General features: G+C 37.3%; 1 protein-coding gene across 5 annotated transcripts in view; it reads right to left on the bottom strand.

The window, feature by feature from the left end:
• The window catches only part of KAT6B (lysine acetyltransferase 6B), a 101,697-nt gene that overhangs the window by 35,558 nt on the left and 42,262 nt on the right, over positions 1-23,877 (bottom strand). For 4 of the 5 annotated variants that reach the window (XM_064716480.1, XM_064716482.1, XM_064716481.1 and 1 more), the window contains 8 exons: positions 17,528-17,636; positions 11,791-11,906; positions 11,555-11,636; positions 10,382-10,514; positions 5,534-6,465; positions 4,477-4,598; positions 3,014-3,129; positions 897-1,038 (listed from right to left, as the gene is read on the bottom strand). In XM_064716480.1, the coding sequence (XP_064572550.1) occupies positions 897-1,038; positions 3,014-3,129; positions 4,477-4,598; positions 5,534-6,465; positions 10,382-10,514; positions 11,555-11,636; positions 11,791-11,906; positions 17,528-17,636 (1,752 nt within the window). The remainder of the gene's footprint in view (positions 1-896; positions 1,039-3,013; positions 3,130-4,476; positions 4,599-5,533; positions 6,466-10,381; positions 10,515-11,554; positions 11,637-11,790; positions 11,907-17,527; positions 17,637-23,877) is intronic. The other variant, XM_064716484.1, reaches the window with a different exon arrangement.

The raw sequence follows: 23,877 nt of genomic DNA, 5'->3' as shown, positions 1-23,877 counted from the left end.
AACAGATAATGGCAATGACAAAGAAGAAAGGACATTTATACAATTTGAAAATACAAGTTTGAAGAAGGATATGACATCTGCAATTAAAGAGAAGTTATCAATACATGCATCTCAATAACACTGTTGAGAAAAGAAGTCCTAGTAACCACCAGTCTTTTGTGTTATGACTGCCTGTAATAATGCTTGAGAAACTGGAAAATTAGAGCATAGTTTTAACTGCAGGTCAGCTATTAGAAACACAGAATTCTTTTGTCCAGGATATACATAAAACCTCACACTCAAAATAAGTCATCTCCCAAAAGGAAAACATAGATTAATAAAACATAGATTAATAAAACATAGATGAATAAATCCAAAGTTGAGGTTGTAGCATTCTTTTCTTAGGGCAAGCTTCTCAAACATCCAAAATGAAGGCAGAAGCACTCAGGAGCTACATTTGTGATTTCAGAACACACAGGAAGTTGCTTTACTTGCTTTTGTACTTTGGGAGCACCTACATTATGATCAGACTTCTCCTCACACCCAAGACTCTCAAGCAGCCAGAAATGCATGGGTGTCAAGGGGTACTTTTGCTGAGAAGGGAAAGGCAAACCATCCAAGATGAGAACTGCAAGGGAAGCCCTAAGATTCATACCAGTCAAGTATCTTAAAGAGCTTGGCTAAGGCATGAAGTACAAGTAAAGAACAATCATGAAAGAACATGGCAGGGTAGAACAGACTTGGGAAGATGGATTTGTTTTTGCAGTATCAGCAGAATCTCAACTTGGTTTTGCAGTATAAAAAGAATCTCCAAGGAAGTACTTAAGGATGTAAAAAGTTCTCACTAGTTCTGCAGCTAGTCTGCAACATCTACAAACTGGTTATTTTCCAAAAGCTTATAGTTTTGATACACCTACCTCAAATACAGAAAGGTCATTTCTTCTGTAGATTTCATTGGCTGGAGGATGAAACCAGCCACATTTCTCTGAGTGCCTTAACAAAATGTTTTTACTTTTCATGTATTTAAGACAGAATTCGCACAGGTAAAGCTTTGGTAATCTGTAGGAAAATTAAGAAGATATTTTATACAAAAAGTTTGTTACATTCCATAAACAAAGTCACCACAAATGAAAACCCTTTCCATTCAAATATAAGGCATCATACATAAACGCTGCTAAAGCATAACTAAATAAGTAAATAGAACATTAGAGTGAATGATTAAACATTCACACACTACTCATCAGAAACAATCAGCTTCAATCAATCAATCAACCACATTGAACCTAATTCCATAGAGTTGTGTTGTGCTCTGTTTGTGGTTCAGCCTCTGGCAGATCTCAGTTACTTCCCCCTTCCCACCCTAGCTTTTCCTGTGGTCTCCATCAAAGTAAGCACACTGGAGTAATACTTCAAATTTCATCTTTCCTGTTCCTAATAAATATAAAGGAAGCCCAAATCAGGATACAGGCGATCTCCTTCCCTTCAATTTTCCTTATTTTGCTTCTGGGGAAGGCTCGGAGATGACTTTTCTTCCCACTGTCTTCTAAGTACTTGGGCAAGACAGCAAACTGGTAGGATTTCACCCCCTCACCTCCACCTAAGCTATCACTTTACTACAGAAGCAAACCCAGAGTTCACATAAAGGCAAAACATCTCCTCTCCACAATCTCCACAGCACAGCAACACAGACAAGTGCACTTCTAGGGAGGATCCAGTTCAGACCACATGCAAGTAACCCACATGCCCTGTGTTCCACACACCATCATAAACCACTCCCTTTGGTAATTTTTATGGCTACTTACCTTCATTTTTAAATTACTGAATCAGTGGAAGATTGATCTAGAAATTAATTGGTCCGCAAAGTTTTAGAGCAGAGAACAATCTTTATCTGCTCTGAAGTTAATAGCACATGCTGGGATTACAGCCATGGTTTGCACTGTTCCACTATCCTAAGGAAGTTCATCAACAACATAAAAAGTAGTTTGAACTATTTGTTCAATGATGTAATCCCACTGCACTCAACTGAGAGCCACAGTGCCTCCTACAGTGTCATCCCACTCTAGCCTCATACCAATAATTAGCCACCATTGTGCTTCTATCGAAGACTCATTTACTTGATGGAATAGGTAACTCACCCCTTCACAATAAATTGAAGGAAAAAAACCAAAACTGAAATAAAAAATTAACACTACAAAAACTGGGGTTATAATAGGAAATGAAAATGCTCTCCACACTTTTTTAGCCCTTGATTTCTATATGATGGATACATGACATATCCCTTATTGCCACCACACAAACAAAAGGCAGTTTAGAGTACCACTATGCAACAGCCTTTTGGAACAGATCACATTGCATGCCATAGTAGTAGAGCTTGATAAACATACAGTTCTGAATATCTTCCAGTGTGCCACAGAGACAACAGATTAATAAAACATTAACTTTCAGCACACCAAAAACTCTGCAGAGATCTGCTGAGCACATGTACTAGTCCAGGCTCTCTGCCTGACTCCAAGGTACACCCTTGCAAAGATGGTCAGAAATGGCAAGCTGTTACCACTTTTACTTCATTTCTTTTGCATGACATCTCCCCTGGTCCTTAGAAAAAAGGAGGTTAACAAACACTGGATCACAACCAAAAGCAATTTGTCTCAAGGGCCAGAAGTCAGACATACCTCATTGCAACGGTGTAAGAAAAAACAAACAAACAAAAAACAACAAACCAAAAAAACCCCAGACAAAACCAAACAAATAAATGAAAACAAAACCAACAAAACAAAACCACAAAAATAAACCTTGAACAAAACCACACAGATACATGCTACATATTGACATTTCTACAGGACTAGGAAAACAACTTTGTATTGCATCTTTGATTTAGAACTAGTAAAAAAAGAAGCACAAATCCCTGTTCTCAGGGGCATATTTACTTTTAGTGGCTTTAAACTATAAACAGTTACAAAAAAGTCAAAATAAATTGCAATGTTCACATCAGAAAAAATGCCAACCATGTATGGCAATCTTGACAACTTGTTACCTTGCATATTCCTGTGGGTAAGGTGAAGAGTACCAGGTCTGGATCTCATATTTTCCAAACTCAATCACTGAAGGGTATCGCCCACTTGTTTCACCAGTGTTTTTACACCCAATTTTCTGTCAGGCGCAATTAAAAAAAACTATTAGTTATAGAAAAGTAGAAGAAGCTTCAGCTTTATATAACCAATTTCACCTACTGAAAGCATAAGAAACCTGAAATATCCAAATCAGTTGCTTAAACTCTTTAAACTCTGACAGAGGACAGAGTTTTCAAACCGAAAATACAAACAGCAAAAGCCCAGCCAAAGACGAGGCACAACAGCCTCAAATCCTATTCTGTCACAGCACCTAGTGTGATGACATCCCAATAATTCTGGGGCAAACTCAAAGCTGTCCTTTTCTCAAAAGACTGAGAGAAAAGGTATCAGCACAACCCTCCAAGAATTTACCTCAAAGAGTCACGAATATGCTAACACTTTGATTTCAGCTATAAAACTGCATTTAAGCTGATCAGAAAACGACTGCTAGGCTCTAAAGGGATGGCAAAATATAGAATAGTAAGAAAGGTGGGGGAAACCAAGCAATTTCTATGTCAACTTTTAGAAACCTTACCACCTAACATTTTCAGGGACTGCATATGAAAGATAAAGAAAGCAAGTAGTGGGAACTGTTTCCATGAGGAAGCAGAAGTACAAGCTAATAATGAAACTGAATCTTTAAACTCAATTTGAATTTGTTGGTTAACATGCTGTGAAAGAAGACTGCAAAAAAGTCATTGTGTAACGTCAGCTCTTGTACACTAAACCTGAAAAAAACCTGACTTGAATTACTGAAAAAAGTACAACACACAGCCATTTATGATGTCATTTTAAGAAAGCAGCAATTGAAACTTTACATTCACCCACCTTCTGATCTGGGTGCTCACTGGTTGTTCATTTCACAGACAGAAAAGTAAAAGTCTGGTTCACTAGTCTGATTCAGCTCAAATATTATCACTGCTAGATAAAGTCTACAGTATTTAAACTCAAAGTGTGGTGACTAATCGAGTAAAATGAATTTATGGAGTCACTGAACCTGGCTTCCTGCCAAGCAGTATTTTCTGGGACTGACTTAGCTTTTCAGAATATCTGCTTCACTTGCAGAGGAAAATCATTACTGACCAATATCCTCTCAGTCCTGACCAGGACATCAGCTACTTTTCAATTTTATGTTTGATCCTGTAGTCCTGTCTCCAAAATGCTCAAGTGTATCTTTCAAAATCTATCTTAAGTGTCACTTATCCTCTGATCCATTCCAGCACAATGCCTTGTCTCCTATCTGCATATACAGTGTCTCCCAAACAGAATTCACAGCAAGCATGATGCATTAGATTAAAAGGAATATATCAGAAGTGAAGATGAAGAGACTTTTTATTTACAGTTTATATTTACAGAAATAACTATATTTTGGCAACATGATTCTTACCTCCAGGGAAAGTTCTCGGGCCTGCTTAAACACTTCCAAATCCTCCTGTGTAACAGTGTCCTTGCTTCCCAACAGAAATACATCCGTATTTTCTTGTTTGATGCTTAGTTTGATTTCAGTATCTGTTATTTAAAACCAGCAAAAAGTTTATTCACAGACATGAAGGTTATATGTGCACTAGCACAGTGATGCTACTAAACAGGATTGCAACTATGGCTGTTAACAACTCCCCATTCTAACCAAATTTGGGATTACTAAGTAACAGACGTGAACCCTTCACCCCCCTTCTTTTGTAGTTTGCTGCTGCACAAGGTATTTTTTGGTACTTGCTTGTCTGTCTGTATAAGCCTTTATAGTCCAGTTCTAACAAATTAGTTTTGAACCTCATGAAATGGAGCATATTTGATTGCTAGAACTATGCCACCTGATAAATTCCAGTATACTCTGGAAGGCATAAAATAAACACAGGAGAAAAAAAGTGGCCCTTACAACTTGAAGATTAACGCTAAACTAAGTCTGCATTCCAACATTATAAATTAGAAGGTTTTTTTTCTCAAATAAAAGTAATAAAAAGGTAGTTCACAGCAGTAGAGATCAAGTGTTGTGGAGACTGCAGCACGATGGAACTGTTCATGAAAAAGCAATGGAGCAGAGGGAAATGAATTGAAATGCCCACCGTTATAAGCACTGACAGCACACAATCATGATGACAGCACTACTGCCACAGGAAGGGCAGGGGGAGAACAAGGAGGTGGCATGACAAGTGGCTACTCATGCGCTACTACACAGCCAGAAGCAACATTATGAAGGCATTTGGGGCTCCTAGTGTCACTACAGATGCAAAAAATAAAAAAAGTGGTGTGGTATTAGTCAGGGGAAAAAAAAAAGCAACCAAAAAATGTTTTGGAGATTTAGTCAGCATTAGATAAAAGGTCAAAGTTTTGTTGTTTTTGTATGAAAGTGAAGTAAGAACAAGAGAAATAGCTAAGACCTATGTGATAAGAGTTCTGGTTTTGGACGGGACGCAGGTTTGGTTGGCGCTTCGACCTTTGCTTACCATCATCCTGATCAGGTTTAATCCTTCCGTCTGTCAAGCTCCCCTTCCCTGGTGAGGGGGTCCCCATCTGAGGGGTCATTTTATACTTTAATCTGCCTAGAATCCTGTGCTTTTTAAAGAAAGCTGTTCTCCTAAGGTGAGAAATTGCTTTAAAAGCATGTCCTCTAGACACACCCCATGCAGAGGCACAGGCATGAGACACAAACCTACTCCTAACCTCTTTCTTTCCACAGAAATGACTTTTAGATGTTGATGTGGAAGGTAATTCTGGTTTACTACACAAGTGCTTGAAGGGTGCATAGCTTGGGTGACTCTTTTTTCGAGACTGTTCATGAGTGGTATAGATATGAGAGAGTCCATCAAAGAGTCCCTTTAGCTGACTGCTGCTAGGAAGGCTACTAAAGGAGGGTATGCTTGACTGACTGGAAGAACTTTGGGGAGAGTTAAAAGAAGCCAAAGTGCTGGATTTTTGAGAACTGGGGCTCCAACCAGAGATGGGGACTGGGGGTAAAAGTGAAGAAGGTGGAGGTTTTAGCTTTTGTGTGGTACCTGTAGCCAACACAAGAGAAGTGCATGACTGTTTCTGAGAGACCTTTTTCCTTGGACGATAGTGCTTTGAAAAGTCTATAATTTCACCTCGTGATCTGCGACCATCAGGTGATGGTGTAAAGAACTTAGTAAGGCCATCAATGAGACCTTTGGTTTTCTTGTTAACTTTAAGTGTAGAGGCAGATATGTAGGTGGAGGTGGTGGTGATTTTGGTGGTGGCACCAGGCCGAGTGGGGTCTGTAACAGGCAATCTGCTGCTTGAATCCTTCACAGATGCAGCATGACCAGATGAAGGTGTGGTACAGACTTTAGTCTTTTGACCCCTACCAGGTGACCCCCTTCCTGTGAATGCATTCACGGATCCTTCATCACTGGTTACAGACCTATGCAAAAATTTGAAAAATAAAAATCAGCATTCAAAATCTTTACTGTCAAATAGCACTATAGTTTATATAAGTTACCTGGAGCACTGTACTCAAAAATCTCTTAAGAGATTTAAAGACACATACATTCTGGAAATACATTTCAATCTATGGCATAACAATCACCTTTTTTTCCCCTTCTCCTTTTTGTTCCCCCTCCCCTCTTATCTCTAAAAGACAGTCCAAAGACATATAACAAGTGCTGACATAGCAAGATCTTCCAAGTATAGAGCCTTCTCATGTACTTTTAGGCATAGCCAAAGTGTGCCTCTTTGGAAAAAATATCATTACATCATGTTTATACAACAACTGCTCCGTCACCATAGAGTTTATTGTACACACAGAGAAGATGAATGTTTTCACTGTTAATATGATATCAAAACAGTTAACTTCAGACTACATTTGCTTAAACTGTAGAGAAAGTCTATTAATCCTTGAAAGCAAACAGTAAATCTTCAAGAAACTGCTTTTTTCCCCACACTCTTGTTGGATTATGTAAAACATGGCAATAAAAGTTAGCACCAAAGACCTAAAAGCCAAACAAGGTAGTTTATTAAGAGCATTACAACAGAACCAAAGAAATAGACTCTTTAGACATTAAAAATAGCAAAAAACAGAAATAGCAAAGGAAAGGAAAGAGCAAGACTAACCAAGGTGCATTTGCAGAAGAGCCATGAACTAATCAGGCCTAACACAGACGGTGTTAGGAAAAAACAGAGTAGTGAATCTTATTTAAATGCTAGGAAGAAAAAGCGCATACTGAAAGCCAACATTTGTGAGAACAGAATTACAGGTTTAACTAGTTGCTAATAACAGAAGAGAGGAACTACACTGCAAAGTAGTATATTCGAGCATACAGAAACAGAACTTTTGAAAATATAAAAGAAATAGTTATCAGGACATACAATCAAATTACAAAGCCAAACAAAGTACACAGTGGTATCACATGCTTTCTTTCATTCCCTTTTCCATCCTGCTCTTTGAAGTTCACTTATTTACTTTGCAGCAGAAAGTTTTCTTCCACAGACTTCAGTATCTCAATTAAGAGGGTAGAAGTAATTAATTGCAACAGGTTACTTCTAATTAGGGATTCAACAGCCGAGGGCTACCATCTGGTTACTGACCTCCAAGGGCCCACCAGCTTAAGAACCAGCCCTTCTTCCACCCACACATCCTTAAATTTGGTTAGTTCCTAAGAGGCAACAAAACCAAAAACTTCTAAATCTTTTGTTTCCTTTGGTGTCATACACATAAGTCCATCCCAAGACCTGTTCTCAGTGCCAGATGTGGGAACCACCAGCAGTGCCAGAGGCCAGCACACACCTGGTTTAAGTTAATCTTACACAGTAATTTGCCTGTGAAGGGCTTCCAACAGATGGTCAACAGGCAAAAAATTATTCCAGTACCACTTGAAAGATTTTCTTTGTACTATACAAGGAGTAAATGGCATTGACTAACCTTCCTGTGTTTCATGTGACTACACACTTTTTATGTTTGACACTATTGTCTTCAGTACTCCACAATCACTTTTAAATAGGATTTCATGCCAAGGAGTCTCTTCTCTTACTCTAACTACTATTTTTCCAAAGCAAGATTGCTTTGTTTTATATATGAGACACTGAAGTAATAGAAATGTGCTGGCAGTATTGCAAATACTTATTTTACAAAGTGCTTCCCAAGCACTCCTATAACATGCTCATGCAGCTCAGATGCTACAAGGAAAATATTTCTGAAAATATTAATAATCTTCATATAATACTAAAAGAACATCTGCATCCTTTAGCATGATGTTCACTATCAAAGTTGCAGCTCAACATCTCAACAGCAAAACATAACAAGAAAAGCCTCATAACATTCCCAACCTTTCTATTACACGTATGAGGAAGGAGGAGAAGCAGAATTAGTGTCCAGGGGTACACTGCTGCTAAATCCCCCCCTTGGGAACCCAAACATGCATGACTGCAGAGAAGAAAGATGACAGGACTGTATTGGAACCGGTCCTGGTTCTGGTCAGGGCAGGGTGAAGTTTTGCAGTAGCCAAGGGGAACATGTTCAGGACCCAGTGGTTACTCTGTTCCACCTCATGGGCAGGAAAAGGGACTCTCTTCCAGGGAGAAGGGGTTCTTTGCAGTCAGGTAAGCAGGGAGCAGCTGGGTAACACCATGTCAAATAATCACATGTGAACTGTTTTGCCTGTCTTGTACACTTTGTTATTGGTACTGTAGCTGTTACTGTTTGCTTTCTTTTCTCACTCCTGTTTCCAGTAAACTGTTCTTATCTCAGCCTGGATCTTTACTTTTTGTGCCTTCAATTCTCCTCTCCAGACAGTGGCAGGAGGAGGGGGAAGCAAGAGAGCAGGAAGCCTCAGCAGTAGCACTCAGCTGGGGAGTATCACTCCTGAACCACAAGAGAGCCCTAACCTCCAGCTCAAGGTTTATCTGTTTTCAAGGGTAAATAAAACCAGAGGTACAACTAAAGCCCAAGGCATAGCTGCAGATATAGGGAATATTTTTATTATGCACACACAATGATATATAGAAATCTCAATGACGTTGAAATTCCTAAGCTATTTATTCAGGAGGAGAATGGAGAAGTACAATGTTTCACTCAGTCTAACAGCATGGTCTCACCAGCCAGTACAACTACATCTTTTACTTTCATGTAGTGTCATACTTGATTCCTGCCCTGAACTACTTTACTAGAGCAACAAACACTGAACTTCAGGACAAGAAACAAGAAGGCAAGATGAAAGATTCTGGAAGAGAGAAAGGCAAAAGACTATACAGAAAGATGCACATCATCAAGTAAATCAACTTGACTAGTGCATTATAACTGCAAGTACTTTTCCTTCTCTTTTCACATGTGGGCTTCACTGGCTTCAAAAATCCTTGTTTTGCAAAATGCCAAGTTTTACAGCAGCTCTCATGCAACTCTGAATAATACCAGACAGGTTTTTAGACTGTAGAGAATAATGTCATAATGTACAGAATGAGTAGTTGGTAGAGTCAGAAAGCTTTTCAGCTGCTCAGTTGACATAGCCAAACAGTTAAATAATACTTAAATAGGGGCAAAAAAAGGTGTATATGGCTTGATGGAGGGCAACATGCTACTGTAGCTGACACAGAATCTGTTCCTACTTAACACTCAGTGTAACATGAACTCAGTATTTCAATGCTACTTAAACAATCCTCTAACCAAGACTTCTAATCTCCAGCTACAGTGTTTCCTGGGAGGACAGATAGTAAAAAACACTACAGCACACTCTTGTTTTGGATAAACACAGTCCCGAGAAGCAAGAGGAATTGTAATCTCTTTTCCTAGTAACAGGTTGACAGCAGAATTCAAGTAATCATCTTTTTTAGAGTACCGCTGAAACCACAACTTCTCTGTTACTTGTATAGTTTGCTTTTTGGAATGGGTTTTGTGAGCTGATATTAACAAAGTAATTTTTATACAGTTTTCAAACAGCTCTTTGAGCAGAATGGTCTCCTGAAGTTGTCTATCATAGCTTGATATTATCCACTTTGTATTCTGTAGATACTACAATTATCTGAAGCTACATTTCAAGACAGCTGTGGCATATGTTATTATATAGAAGTTTATTTGCACCTGCTCTATGTACAATTTTTGATAAAAACTTACGGAATCTGAAAAGTCAAGTTACAGTAATTTTTTTATCACCGCCTGACATGACACCAAAAGCACCTACTATAGTATACAAGTTATTGAACATTGGGCTGAAAGGCACATAGAAAATCACTCATCTGTTTTCCCCAATTTGAAACAGAGTTAAAAACTCTGCTTAAACATATATGAAACTCTTATCTGACTACATTCTCAGAAACATCTAAAGAAATAAAAACCAAGAGAAACTTACAACATTCGTTGCTTTAATTTATTTTTCGGTCGTCCAATAGGTTTTGCATATCGTCTCCTTATTTGCGCAGCCTTCTCATGAAGCAGCTTTCTCCCTTTCTTCTTTGGTCTACAGACCTGGCAAATCCACATCCCTATATACAAAAAAAGTTTAGTTGTACACAGTTTATCTAATCTGTACTGCAGGTGTGTACCAACATACATACCAAGCATATACAAAGTCAGCAAATTATCTCTTGAACAGGATATAGGCAAGGGAATGTGGACAGAAAAAGTGATCCACCTCTATCTATACTCTGAAATTTTTAAAAGCAAAGTGCTCATGGAAAGGAGGATACAAGAGGCAACAAGAATCACAGGAAAGATTATGAGCAATTAGGTTTCTAGAAGAATTTTTGTTCTAGCTTGTCCCTCCTTATACTACCTAGATCTTTCTCCATACAGAATTAAGATAGGGTAAAAAATTTATATGTGCGTTACAAAGCCACTGAGGTAGAGCATGCTAAATATAGTACTTCACACCTATGGTATATTTGTTTTCATACACAACTTGAATTTAGCATCCTTTTAACATTAGGTAGCCAAACATGTATTGCAGATGAGGCTGGGGACTGGGAGGGGAGGAACTGAAAAAAGTCTTTAAGACTTTTTTGTAACTTTAAGATGTAAATGTAACTAAGATTACATTTAAATGTAACTTTAAGATTAAATAGGAAAAGCCATAAAGATGTAAGAGCAGAAGTGAGAGGTGCCATAGGTAAGAAACCTAGAGATTAGAGAACCTGAAGACACATGCATTTTGTTTTGTTTGCCTGTTTTTCCAATCACTCCTACAAAAGGCAGTAAGAAAAATCTCTTCTACATGTTCCAAGAACTTCTTTGTCAGTGTATATACTCCAAGCATTTAAACAGCCTTTCTAAAATTTCATCTACAATAACTGGGGCAACAACTCATTACACAGTGAATACATCTGGTGAACTATATGTAGATCTTTTTTATTTTCCTGAGGAATAAAACCCTCACATAATGACAAGTAAAATTTCCTTTGATATGAATGAAATCATACTATTTATCACTGAAAATAAAAACAATACTAGCATGCTTGACAGGTTTTGTCACTTAATACAAGACTGCAAATGGAAGTACTGTCATGGAAAGGATTTTTTAGATCACCTTTTGGCATTCGGGATAGTGGCGGGTCACAGCACTCCATGTGGAACCCTCGATCACAGGAGTCGCAAAAAAGCATGTTATCCTGGAGGGGCAGGGATGAGAAGGTGGACAAAAGGAAAAAGGAAAAAAAGACTTAATACAGCATTGTTAGAAGCGGTTTGCATTTGGACATGTGCTAATTATAAAGCTACTATAAACAAAGAGAAGTGCAGTAACACTGAACAAGTCTAACTTACTGCATTTTTGCCTTGGATCCTACATGCACTGCATGTCTTGCATTCAATACACTGCCACCTCAACGCCTTCACATTTGTTGTTAACTCAGGACAGAATTTCAAACATGATGGATGTCCTAAAAAACACCAAAATGTTACTGAGAGGTTGAGATTTAAGATTGGTTAGACTGATTCTGAAGTTCAGCAGGATGTAGCCAGTACCACCAGAACCCTGCAAGTACCATCTGCTTTCGGAATTTTGCAACACATTATTTAGCTCATCTACTTCATACAAATATACAGAATAATTGTCATTAAACCAATGCATGAAGACAGGTAGAAAACTGACTTTTACTGTAACTGACACCAGTGAATGGTCTACATAAGCACCTAAAACTGAAATTTTTATTTTCACTAGGTTATTTCCATAGCATATTAAACTGTCATTGGTTCTGAAAAAAGTATATTTATAAATTGACCACATTCCACTTTCACAGCAGTTCAAAATAAACAGAGGAAACCTTCAGATAAAATTGCATTAGTATAGTTAGAAAAATAACTAAGTATCTACCAGAGAAACTGAAAAGCCAAACTATATGCATTTCTTATTTCAATTAATTATACACAAAGAACAATTTCAGAGTAATAAAAAGAGAAAAAAATAATCTAGCAATTGGCATAAGGAAAACATATAGCAATACAAGGTTTAAAATTGACGGGGTGGGTGTGAAGTATTGAACTACCACCCCCACAAAACACAAAAATTCCTTGGCAGGACCACCCTCTTTTCACAGTAGTCTTGAAGGCCAGCAGGACTTTTCCAATTAACAGAGGATGCCAGGCAACTGAACACATCCAGCACCTGAGGCAATACTGGCAGAGACTTTTTTCACGTCTTCAGCAACCTCGGAGTGTAGCCCTAATCCAGACAAGATAAAAGCACTGCTATATAGGAAGGGATAAGCATTCCCAGGAAAACACTTGATGAGAGTATTATGTTCAGAGATTATCTATCATGAACATAACCACAGAAGTTGTCAGAGAGAGAAGAATCCCTGATGCCAGGCTGCACTTAGAGATGGCTGCAGCGACGCGGCACACATCAAAGGTGCTTTCCTCTCACTGTCAGAGTTGCAATGAGTGCTTTCTTCTAGGTAATGCTGCAGTTACAGTGATTCAGACTTTCTCCATCTACTGTCTCTCAGTCCAGGACTGAGCTCAAACACCATAAATGAAAATACAATCTCGTCTATGAGCATTTGCTATTTTTGTCTAATGGACTGAGGCACAAATGGCAAAGACTGATGGAATTCAAAAGCCACCTGAATAAGTGACAATTTCAGATTTTACTTCCTTTTATTCTATTTATCCAAGGCTTAAACCACTTTATAGTTAAACTTTGAAGGACAACTGTGCATTTTCTCAAAATAAAATGCAGAGATATAATTTATTAGGAAAGAGTAATCAATAATCAATTCAAAGAGTAGTTTCAGAAAAATATTGAAAAAGCATAATCATTTGATTCTTTGCATATACCAACATTTTTTAGGGTTAAAATTGAGCATGCACTTCCAAGAATGTGACAAATATACTACAACAGCAGAGATGAGTTCAATGAGATATTACTCCCTTCAATGAAACCCCCTAGAGAGGCTGATATTAGTAATCAATATCACATAAAGACTTATTTTATCAACTATGACTTAACAATCCTATTAACACATTAAAGCATAGCTGTGAATCAATCACCTCCATGTAAATGTATTTAACTCCAGTTATCTACTCTGCACAGAAGTGATTTATTTCAAGGAGCAAGTAAGTTGCAGTTCAAGCTGTTGATTTTAATTTTGTTTTACGTAAGTAACTGATGTATAAACATATGGAACACCCATTTTCACTGGCTGGTAACCACTGTGTGAACAAATTAAGTATAACTGTATTAGTTTGTATCTCTTCTCTACCAATGGAACATTTCTCATTCAACCAATTACACATCTTAATACATTTCTTTAATCACTAGCTCTTATTATCAGACAAAAATTCAAGAAAAATAATTCACTGGTATTAAACATGCCTGCAATTCCTAATCCTTGAGCCACAAGTAACTAGAACTGAAAGGCTGCAAATGAGAACCATCACTATGGATTTGCCATATTTTTTTTCACTATCTTTTCCAGGTATGCACTAGCAGAGACAGCCCAAGAACTTTTAGATTTCAAAATACTGTATGATATGGTTTTCTAATAGCTGATAATACTTAAACTATTCATTTTAGATACAAATTGACATAGTGCAAATGTAACAGTAACATGTATAGGGTAATGCCTACCAGACATTAAGTGGTAACCAGCAAGTTTCAATTTTAAAAGGAACTGTTTAACTACATTCATAGCAGTTACACAGATTTTGTAGTTTAACAGATTTCAATAGTCATTTGAAGTTATGGTGCCCTTCGCTGATTTTACAGCTAGCTTTTTTTAATCGGAGAGCTGAAGGAAAGCATGTTTTGGGCTCCCAAATTTGCAGTATTTCACCTCTAACTAACCTAAACTCAAATTACAAACATACTCTCTTCTCCACATCCAGAAGCTGATAAAACTCCAAGAAGTTCCAACCCTAGTTTCAAGTGTTTAAACTGGTAATTTCTCCTGGCTCAACCACGTGACTTTCTTTTAAAACTCAGCAGTATCAATATTTTAATGTATCAAACAAGTTTACCAGATTTCTGGAAATGTAGACCTTTGCAAGCTGGAAGATTTCACCAGGAATAGATACAGGCCTGCATTAAAATGAAACACTTCAAAATTTGTCCACCCATGTTTGAAATGGTAAATATTTGCGATACACTGACGTGGCAGAAATAGGTGAGACCAGGAAATCAAAAGTGAGGGTCTCAATCACTTTTGTGTCTTCCTCACAAAGCTGAGCCTTTTTTATTCATTAAAGGATTTGATGAAAAAGCTAGTCTTTTAAAAGAACAAGCATTAGATCAGTGACTACAATTAAAGACAGTGTGAAATAAGTTATGCTAATATCTCCGGTTATTTTTAACTTAAACAAAAATGCTGGGAACTACTGTGTAGATAATTCACAAAAACACCCCCTCAACTTTGTGTCTGATAATCTTTAAGGTACATAGTGTTATCATTATTTAGGGAGACTTTAGCTATGCGCAGAGATGGTCAGTGCACCTGTCTTGGGGATGTACCAGTTTTTACTACCTGCAGCTTTGTTAGCAGTTCATTTTACCCAACTAACCTGATATACTTATACAGACAGCAATAATTAAGACAGTTGCTATAGTCCACTATTACTAAAGCATACCCTAAATCTCATTTAGAAAGTGATCTTTGCCCACTTCTTTCCAAATATTTTCTGTCCCTATTCCCTCTGACCTGAGTCCAGTGTCTCTGTTGCTCTGCTGTCCAGCCGGCTCTATCCATCTTTGATAAGTAACCCTCTTGCCTCCTCAGGAGAATATTCAATTTGAAAGGAAAATACCCACAGGTATTCTACTTTTTGCTATTTTTGCCCCCTTTAAAAAACATTTATTATCATTTTCCAGTCACTCCATTTTTCCCCTCGTCATTCTACAACTTCAAACCCTCATAAAAATCTGTCAGCAGCATTAATGTTCAATTGCTTCTGCACATCTTGTTTGGAAAAAATAGAAGCAGAGTTTGATTCCAGTTCTCAAGTGTATTGATTTTTCAAAATCAAGAGATAAGGAAAAAGCAGAGAAAAAAACCCAAACAAACTACAAAACCCAACCAAAACCAAGAAGAACTACGTCTGCTTCTGTAATGGGATTTGTTTTCTCACATCTGGCATCCCTCATCTTACTTTTTGAGAAAATCCTCTGTGCCAACTGACACAGCAGTGCACTTCATTTCTAATACCCAAATATTTTTCCTCCAAAATACCACAGAAATGTGCACACCTGGTTATCCAGCTAGTTTCTGCTTTCAGAATGCAGAGGCACTACCTGAAAAGACAAAAGTGACTTGACACAAAAACAAAAAGGGAAAACAGGCATGCCAGTAGTGGGCACTGCAATTTAATCTCTGATCAACTGAACAATTTGCTTGCTGTGCACAACATGCAATTTCTTTTCTATTTGTTAGACAGCAAGACCAGCTTTGAGATACACTGCAATGTGCAAAATTACAAATCCAATTACAATAAAACTCCACTTGAGTGAAGTTTTGTTATTTATAAATTGCACTGAAATTGGTTTTTATTTTAGTTAGGCATCAGTAGCTAAAGTTTAACCATCCAGCAAACTGATTGGCAGCCCCACTATTTCATTCCTTCTACCTAATACATCTGAGGAACTAATTAAAGATAATTTAGTCTTAATGAGGCAGAGAGAATGTATCGGTGTTAATTCAAATAGAGGCTGATCCATGAAAGTCAAGACTTCCAGTTCTAAAGTGTCTTAAGACCCACCAGGGAATTATTACACAATAGAAGAGTGGCTGATATCTAAGCTCACCTGATAATTTTAAACTCTGCACCAAAGTCTAACCAAGTATTAATTTTGCAAATATCACAAAACAGATTTGAAAACAGAGGTGACCTGTAACCTATAAACCACTAAAGGAAGACAATTTAAATTTATGAGGTTTACTATTGCATACTGGGTTAAAAAAGTAATTTTCTTATTTCAGAGTATAATAACTGGGTAAAATTCACTAAAAAATACACTGGCTAAAATACCAAGCAACTATCAGGGTGACAATTGAGAAGCAGATAACCAATAACATATCTTGATTAACTGAAAATATGTTTTTTATCCATACTATCTCTATTTTTACTCAAGTACTGATGTAGCTGGACCTGAGAACTGCCATAGCTACCGTCAGCATACCAACAAAATGATGATACTCATGGACTCCAGATGCACAGAATCACAGCATGTCCAGAGCTGGAAGGGACCTGCAAGGATCATCAAGTCCAACTCCTGGCCCTTCACAGGGCATCCCCAAGAGTCACAACATGTGCCTTGAGAGTTTTGTCAGTCTTGGTGCCCTGGAGAGCCTGTTCTAGCTCACAACCACCTTCTGGGAGAAGTTTCTTCAAACCTTCCCCAGCCCAAGTTCAGGCTGTTGCCTCAGGCCCCAGCACTGGTCACCACAGAGAAGAGAAGCACCGGCATTAGGAGCAGCCACAGCCTGCAAGAGCTGCTGCAGCACACAGGAGTGAGGTACATGCAATCAGCAGTGACATGATCTTGTGCCTGACAAGCAACCAACCAGCTGCCCACCTCATGTGGCATGTAACTTAAAATATTATTCAAATTCCCTCTTGAGTAACACAATCATTTAATAAAAAAATGAACTGAATACACAAGATGTGCAGCAGCAAAGATTGCTACATAGTCTTTATTACCATGATTATTCCTCAGCTTCTGAAATGCTGTAAATCTGTGCAAGCAAAATTCTTGACCATCATTTGAGTTTTCAAATCCCACATGGATCCCAAACAATAACTGAATTCTTGTATTGTAAAAGTGTAGTTTCCTCCTCTTAATTTACTCAGCAGACCTATACTTTGACATAAAGATTAATTCATACCTCTCACTTGTAACTATCCTAAAGATGACAAAATTCTAGTTTAAATAAACCAAACAAAAACAAAACAAACAAACCAAGAAAAACAACAACAAATTCCTCTGTCCCCCTGGTTTCAGTTCTTGATCTATATTTGTTTTAAGAGAGGATATGGTTCACAGTATTTGTAAATTCAGCCAACTTACCACTGCTGCCACAATCTGCACAAGACAAGAGCTCTTCTGGCTTTTTTTCACGATTTGATTCTTTCGTTCCCAAGCAAAAGCTACATATTGGGATGGGATCAGCTCGTGGCTAGATTTAAAAATAAACAGACAGTTAGCTAAGAGAAAAACTCCAAACCAAAACCCACCTGCCTCCAAGGCTTTTACTTGGTATTTTACTGTAGTACATACTAATTGGCAAGGCAAATGTCCACTTTCCTAACTTGGTTACAAAGTTTTCATCTTAACATACTTCATAAACTTCAAGTTGGCCCACAGTAAGCCACCCTGTATATTCACCCATGTAAATGTCTCCAATACAAGAGTAATGTTAACAAAAACAAGGAAAAATTAGAACATGGGACACTATTCTTGCACACAATTGCAACTCCAAACACAATTGCTTGTTCTTCAAATGTAACAGTGCTCAAAGATGTAAGCTAGTCTTTATTACAGACAAATATAGTTCCTTTACACAAGACAAAAACTCAAATTCAAGACATACTTTATTACTTCGAAACTCAATACAGCTCATATCCTCCTCTGAAATTACCATTTTAGGGTAAAAGCACTGGATTTCACAGATCAAGGGTTATCCATGCCAGTCTGATGAGTCCCATCAGCTTTGACAGTCATTCATAAAAAAAACTAAAAATCTTTCAATGTCTAGAAGCAATACACAACTCTTCAGAGAGTTACTTCAGAATGGATACAAATCTTCTTCTCATCTTCCTTATCAATTACATAACAATCAGAATATTTATTATATTGTTTCTGCATTACATTTTAGAGCTTTAAAGAAAACACTAACCTGCAATATCCAAAATATGAATGTATTAACAACTGCATGGAAGTATTTGTAAACAGGTCTGTAACAAATAAAATTACATGCAACTATTTCTCCCAAATGGGATAGTAAAATAACAGAGTACCTTCTAGCAGAGAGTATCACAATAACTCAGATTAAAACGGTTTCTTTAGTGAATTCACAGCTTCCAGATTCAGGTATGCAATGCTGTTAGTTTAACATATCAAAGCAATCATTTATTGCCTTTACCTTCATTTTCCATTTCCTCTTTATGCTACAATATTTGAAAGCTGGCAGGCTATCTTCACTTGACCTATAAATCTGTATTTCATTACAGATCTGGGAAGTGGGGAATGCTTGTTTTTAAGGGTATTCTTGTGAAAGAATTAGTTCCATGGTGATATGCCCTTATATCTCAAACAATTTAACACAGAAATATTGAAACTACTTTTATGTTATTAGGCTTTATGATCATTTTAAGTCAAGCAGCATGAAGAATGCTGACACCAGGAAAGTAAGTTTGTCCTAGCCATAGAAGAGCAGCCCACATAAACATACTTCGATATAAACATACCCCAAGGCACCGTACTTTTCTGAAAACTTAGTCCTCAGCAGGTCTGCTCACTGTTCAACTCTTCACAATCCAATTACTGAAATACTGACAAACTTGTATACCCCAAAGAATACACATGAAAGATAAACAGAGCTGAACTTTTCAAAAGTAAGGAGATGTGTGCTCCCTTCCATCATCTACAAGTGGGAACTGCTGTACCCTCCTTACAACCAATAGGAACAAACGTCATCTGCAGTCTTTTGTCTTACTGAGCTCTCCATTATGGATTATAAGGTCAGCTGAAATATGAAATTGCTACTTGGATAAAAACAACTGTTTAAGATATACAACAGCTTTCAAAAATGTTCATGCTTCAAAAAAGAAGCATTATTGGTGTTGTCAGTTTTAAAAGGATGACATTGAATGAGATCTGTAGTTCCTGAGGTGAAAAGGGTTGTACCAACTACTTGCAGGACTTTTCACTGGATAAAAACAATGTAGATATAAATAAAATAAGAAAGAATTAACTAGTTACTATTCTTGCCAGTCAGATATAATTCAACAGATCATTCCCATAATTTCGTTTTCATCAGATATGTCACTGGAGCAAAACGATACTAACAAAAAACCCAAAATACATAAACTATGCTAATAATAAGCAGCAGAAAAAGGGTCCAGAGCTATTCAAACAGATTTCACAGCATTGTGTGGACATTTCTTAACTGCTACTTAAAGCTTAACACAGATAATTTTAAAAGACAAATTATTCTTCTAGCAGAATCCAGTAAAAATCTCCTCTTGGCAACCATTCTATTCTCTCTCCCTTCAATGTAACAGTGCTTTAGCCATTCCAAAAAGGCTTGTGCTGATAAATAATTTAGAAAGCTTCACATATCATTCAAATCCAGGTCCACAATCTCATCTATCTTTCCAAGATATTTTTTTTGCTCTAGGAAAAGACATGGCCATTAGCCAACATTCATTTACTTCCCTATTTCAAACATGACCCCACCCCATCCCCCCCTTTTTTTTTCTGAAGGTAAAATAAAGGACAAAGGTTGTTGGCAGTTCAGGGCTACAAAGACTGATGTTCCCATACCAAAACTAATCACAAAGAGCTTGCAAATCCTATCACCTCATATACAAGTTCCAAGAAGCTTACAGGCCCCAGTATATTCTTTGAAGCCATTTACATTCATAACTGTATTACAGGGTCTGTTCTCTCAACTACTCAAAGTTACAAACACACACACACACACCCCTGTCAGCACACTAAACAAGAAATCATTTCCATTTGCTTTAGCTTGCACAGTCAAAGCAAGCCTGAATTCATACTGCTAGTATTAGTTCTGGCTCACAACTGCCTCAATTAGCATCAACTATGGGTGCTTGGGGTAATTTTTTTTTTTTTGGGGGTGGGGGGAGCTAGTGCAATTTTTCAGCTGTTGTTAACAACAGCAGAATGTCATCCAAACAGCAGTGCACCTCCTACCTTAATCAAAGGGAACTCTAAGAGAAATTAATCTATTTTTCTAATCAGTAGTTTATCTTCTAAAATATAGCCATGACATGTCTTTTGAAAAACAACAGTTAGTCTTCAGGAAGGTTAATTCCATTTCATCTCTTACAGAATGAGTTCTATTCAAGTCAGTTATTCAACACTGCAGTATCCTGTACCAGATGAGCCAGTAATACTTTTGGTGTTAATATTTAATATTAATATTTGTGTTACAAAAGCTTTAGGAGTAGGGTGTCTGCTCTGTCTCACAAGGGAGGTCTGAATAACTCTTACCCAGTAACACACTACTGCTTCAACAGAACTAATAACCTGAGAAGAACTTTTCATCCCTTTAATTCTGCAAATAAGGTAAATGACAACTTGCAAAACAATTTAGTTTGCTAGATTACTAGAAACTGAACATTCAAATTCAACAGACTGCCTTGTTCTAATAACTGTATTCCCAATTGCAGTAAGAGCAAATTTACAGAAATGCATCCCTCACACCAACATGCATTCAGAAATTGAAGTTTCACAAAGAGCAGTCAGGAAATTCTATTTTTAAAAAATTAAGATAGACACACCATGGAGGAATAACAGACTATCAACTCACTCAGCACCTGTAAACAGGTTGGTTTTTATTTTACTTTCCAAGTAGAAATTGAACCATACTTATTTAAGCATCACACATTCAACTGCCATAGTCAATCAATCCCTCAAAAATCATACATACAACAACTGCAGTCCTTCAATCCTCTAAACAGTGTTAAAACCATGTACTGTATGACAATATTGTATCACCAAAAAACACCACCAAAATCCAATTTTACAACATCTATAATTTCAAAATTATTCCAAAGAATAATTGATTGTGATTATTCTAATATTTGAAACCATTGTCACTAAAAATTCTTGAATGTGTGTACATTAAATTTTGTTTATAGCTTCCGTATTTCAGTCACTAAAGAACACAAGAAAAAAAAAACAAGTTTAATATAAGTTTGTGGTGCAGATAAAGACTAAAAAAAAAAATATTTGTTTAGTGCCTTCAATAAGTGTTCTGTAATTGATCCAACTGCAAAAAACCACCCCAGAGCCCCTGGAAAACCCCAAAGCATTTTAAATATTTGACAGTTTACATATTGTGGAACATTAAGGACCCACTATCCTTACTGCTCACAGTCTTTACATATTCTGCATTCTGACTGGTCCACAAAAAATAAAGAACCATAGAATGGTTTAATTTAGAAAGAGCAAAAGTCTAATTCCAACTGCCCTACGATGGGCAAGGACACCTTTCATATCACTAATTCAGAAATAACAATATAGTGCTAGCATTTACCTGAACTAGTGCAGTGTCCATTTTTAAGCAAAGACTTGGAAGCCATTTAAGCAACCAGCAAATTAGTTTGTTTATTTTAAGGACTCACAGCTAGCTACTCTAAAAACTAACAGCTTTGCCCCTGCACAAAACCAATCCTTGGTAAAAATTCAGCTGGACTTCTATTATCTTATGCCAGAATTTGTCCCAGAACTAAGGCCCAAACCATTTTTTTTCCTATGTACTTTCTGTGCTTGTGAAATTTATGTTTATTTGATTATGTTTATAGTGACCATGAAATTCTTAAAGCATTTAGTATGTTCTAACATCCTCCCCCACCAAAGGAGTCACATTAGGTCCCGAAAAGTTTTATTTTACTTTATTTTTGAGTATGCAAAGTTACCCAAAACTATAAATCCCACTCAAGCAAGCAGATTCCTATTTGCATTGCTATAGCACTCTGAGGTTTTAAACAGATTGTCTGAAAACTGTTAGGCATTAGCTGTGTACACACAATTACAGTCTTAAGTGCTATCTCATTAAGTGTTATGCACACATTAAAAGAAATTAAAAGTTTCACACACACTCCCAAGAAATTTTACTAGCAAACCAAAAACCTCAAGTGTTCCCATTAGCAACTGCCTCTCCATGCCTTTTCAGAACCACCTCAACATCATCTGACTACGGCTGGAAAACACATCCTTGTGCATGATACCCAAACTTAGATCTCTGTTATCCTATGAACAGAAACAGCATGTAAGTAATTACAGGGCTACCACCACAGAGGGGCAAATTTTACTGAGAAGTGAAGCTGCCATGACCTTCAATACAGATCCACTGTCCTGGCCCCAGCCTATCTCCAGCCTCAGGAAGGACAGAAGGAGCAAGCTGGCTTTCTCAGAACACCTACATTTTTACAAAGTACCTTGAGGGCTATCTTCAGTATTTTATATGTTTTTTTCCTTTTTTTGTTTTTACCATGGTTTGAAAAAAAGCAGTCTCTGAACATGAAATACTGCCAGAAACATCTCTAAATACTGTTTTTTGAAATATTAATATTGAAAAGCAAAAGCTTTATCACCAACAGGTACTGATTTCTGCCTCATCTACTGAAGCAGCTGCTCTTGGTCCCACACAAGACAAGGTTCTGTGAACACTTGGACCTGCAATCCCTTTCCTGCATCCATTCAGTGTGTGTACAAAACAGTTTATTTTCCACTTTGAAAAAGAAAGTCATCATGTTTCAGGAACTATAAGTTAAACTAAATTCCAAATTTTTAAAACAACTTGCTAACTATCCAGTAGTTCCCATATTAGTCCTACAGGCCTGCAAAGCATGGCAAACACACTACCTCAAATCATGGTAAACACATCCTGACAGGCAGAAGTGTGGAAAAATGACACCTGCTACAAACCTTAATGTAGCACTTATGCATTCAAAGAGCACAAAGCAAAGGCCACTACAAGGGCAGTTCCAAAAAGAGATGACTGACCAGGCTGTGAACTTTCTTGATTACACTTTTAAATCAACTAACTGCATAAATGGTGTGTATTGAGGAAAAGCTACACATTGAAACTTCTCCTCTTCTCCCCAAAGATTATCCTCACTGCTAGAATGCAGGTTTGTGTGCCTTGTTTTTATATAAAATTTACTTACTACACAGTGGCTTTGTGGCTTTCTCTGCTCACACCTCCCCCCTGTACTCTCAAAGATATCTCCCTAAGAGCATCATGATATATAAGGTAACAATCAGAGATACCCAGAACTATGCAAAAAGAATAAATTTAAAACCCTTCCTGTCCTATGGACTCACACACCCCAAAGCCATCTAACTGTAAGAGTAATACTAGATTAGCTTACACTTAATTGGCTGCACAGAAGTCAGCCTGCATTCATGTTTCATTTGTAATTTACATCCACTGAAAATATTAAAATTTCACTTTCCATTGAAAAACCACCCCCCTAAGCAAGCACAGAAAATATCTAGAGTAAGGTGCAAAGCAGCAGCTCAAAAATACAGCTAAGTATCCTTGTCCTCTGAAGGCTCAGCTTTCATTTTCAACAGAATTAATATAAAGCCTCTACACTTAGAGAAGGGAGGCTTTCCAACTATAGTCCAGATTCAACAGACACACAGAATTACTGAAGTCA

The sequence above is a fragment of the Zonotrichia leucophrys genome, chromosome 6 (genome assembly GCF_028769735.1).
Source record: "Zonotrichia leucophrys gambelii isolate GWCS_2022_RI chromosome 6, RI_Zleu_2.0, whole genome shotgun sequence".
Lineage (NCBI taxonomy): Eukaryota > Metazoa > Chordata > Aves > Passeriformes > Passerellidae > Zonotrichia > Zonotrichia leucophrys.
The sequence above is the reverse complement of the archived record's forward strand: the minus strand, read 5'-3'. Positions and strand labels throughout refer to the sequence as shown.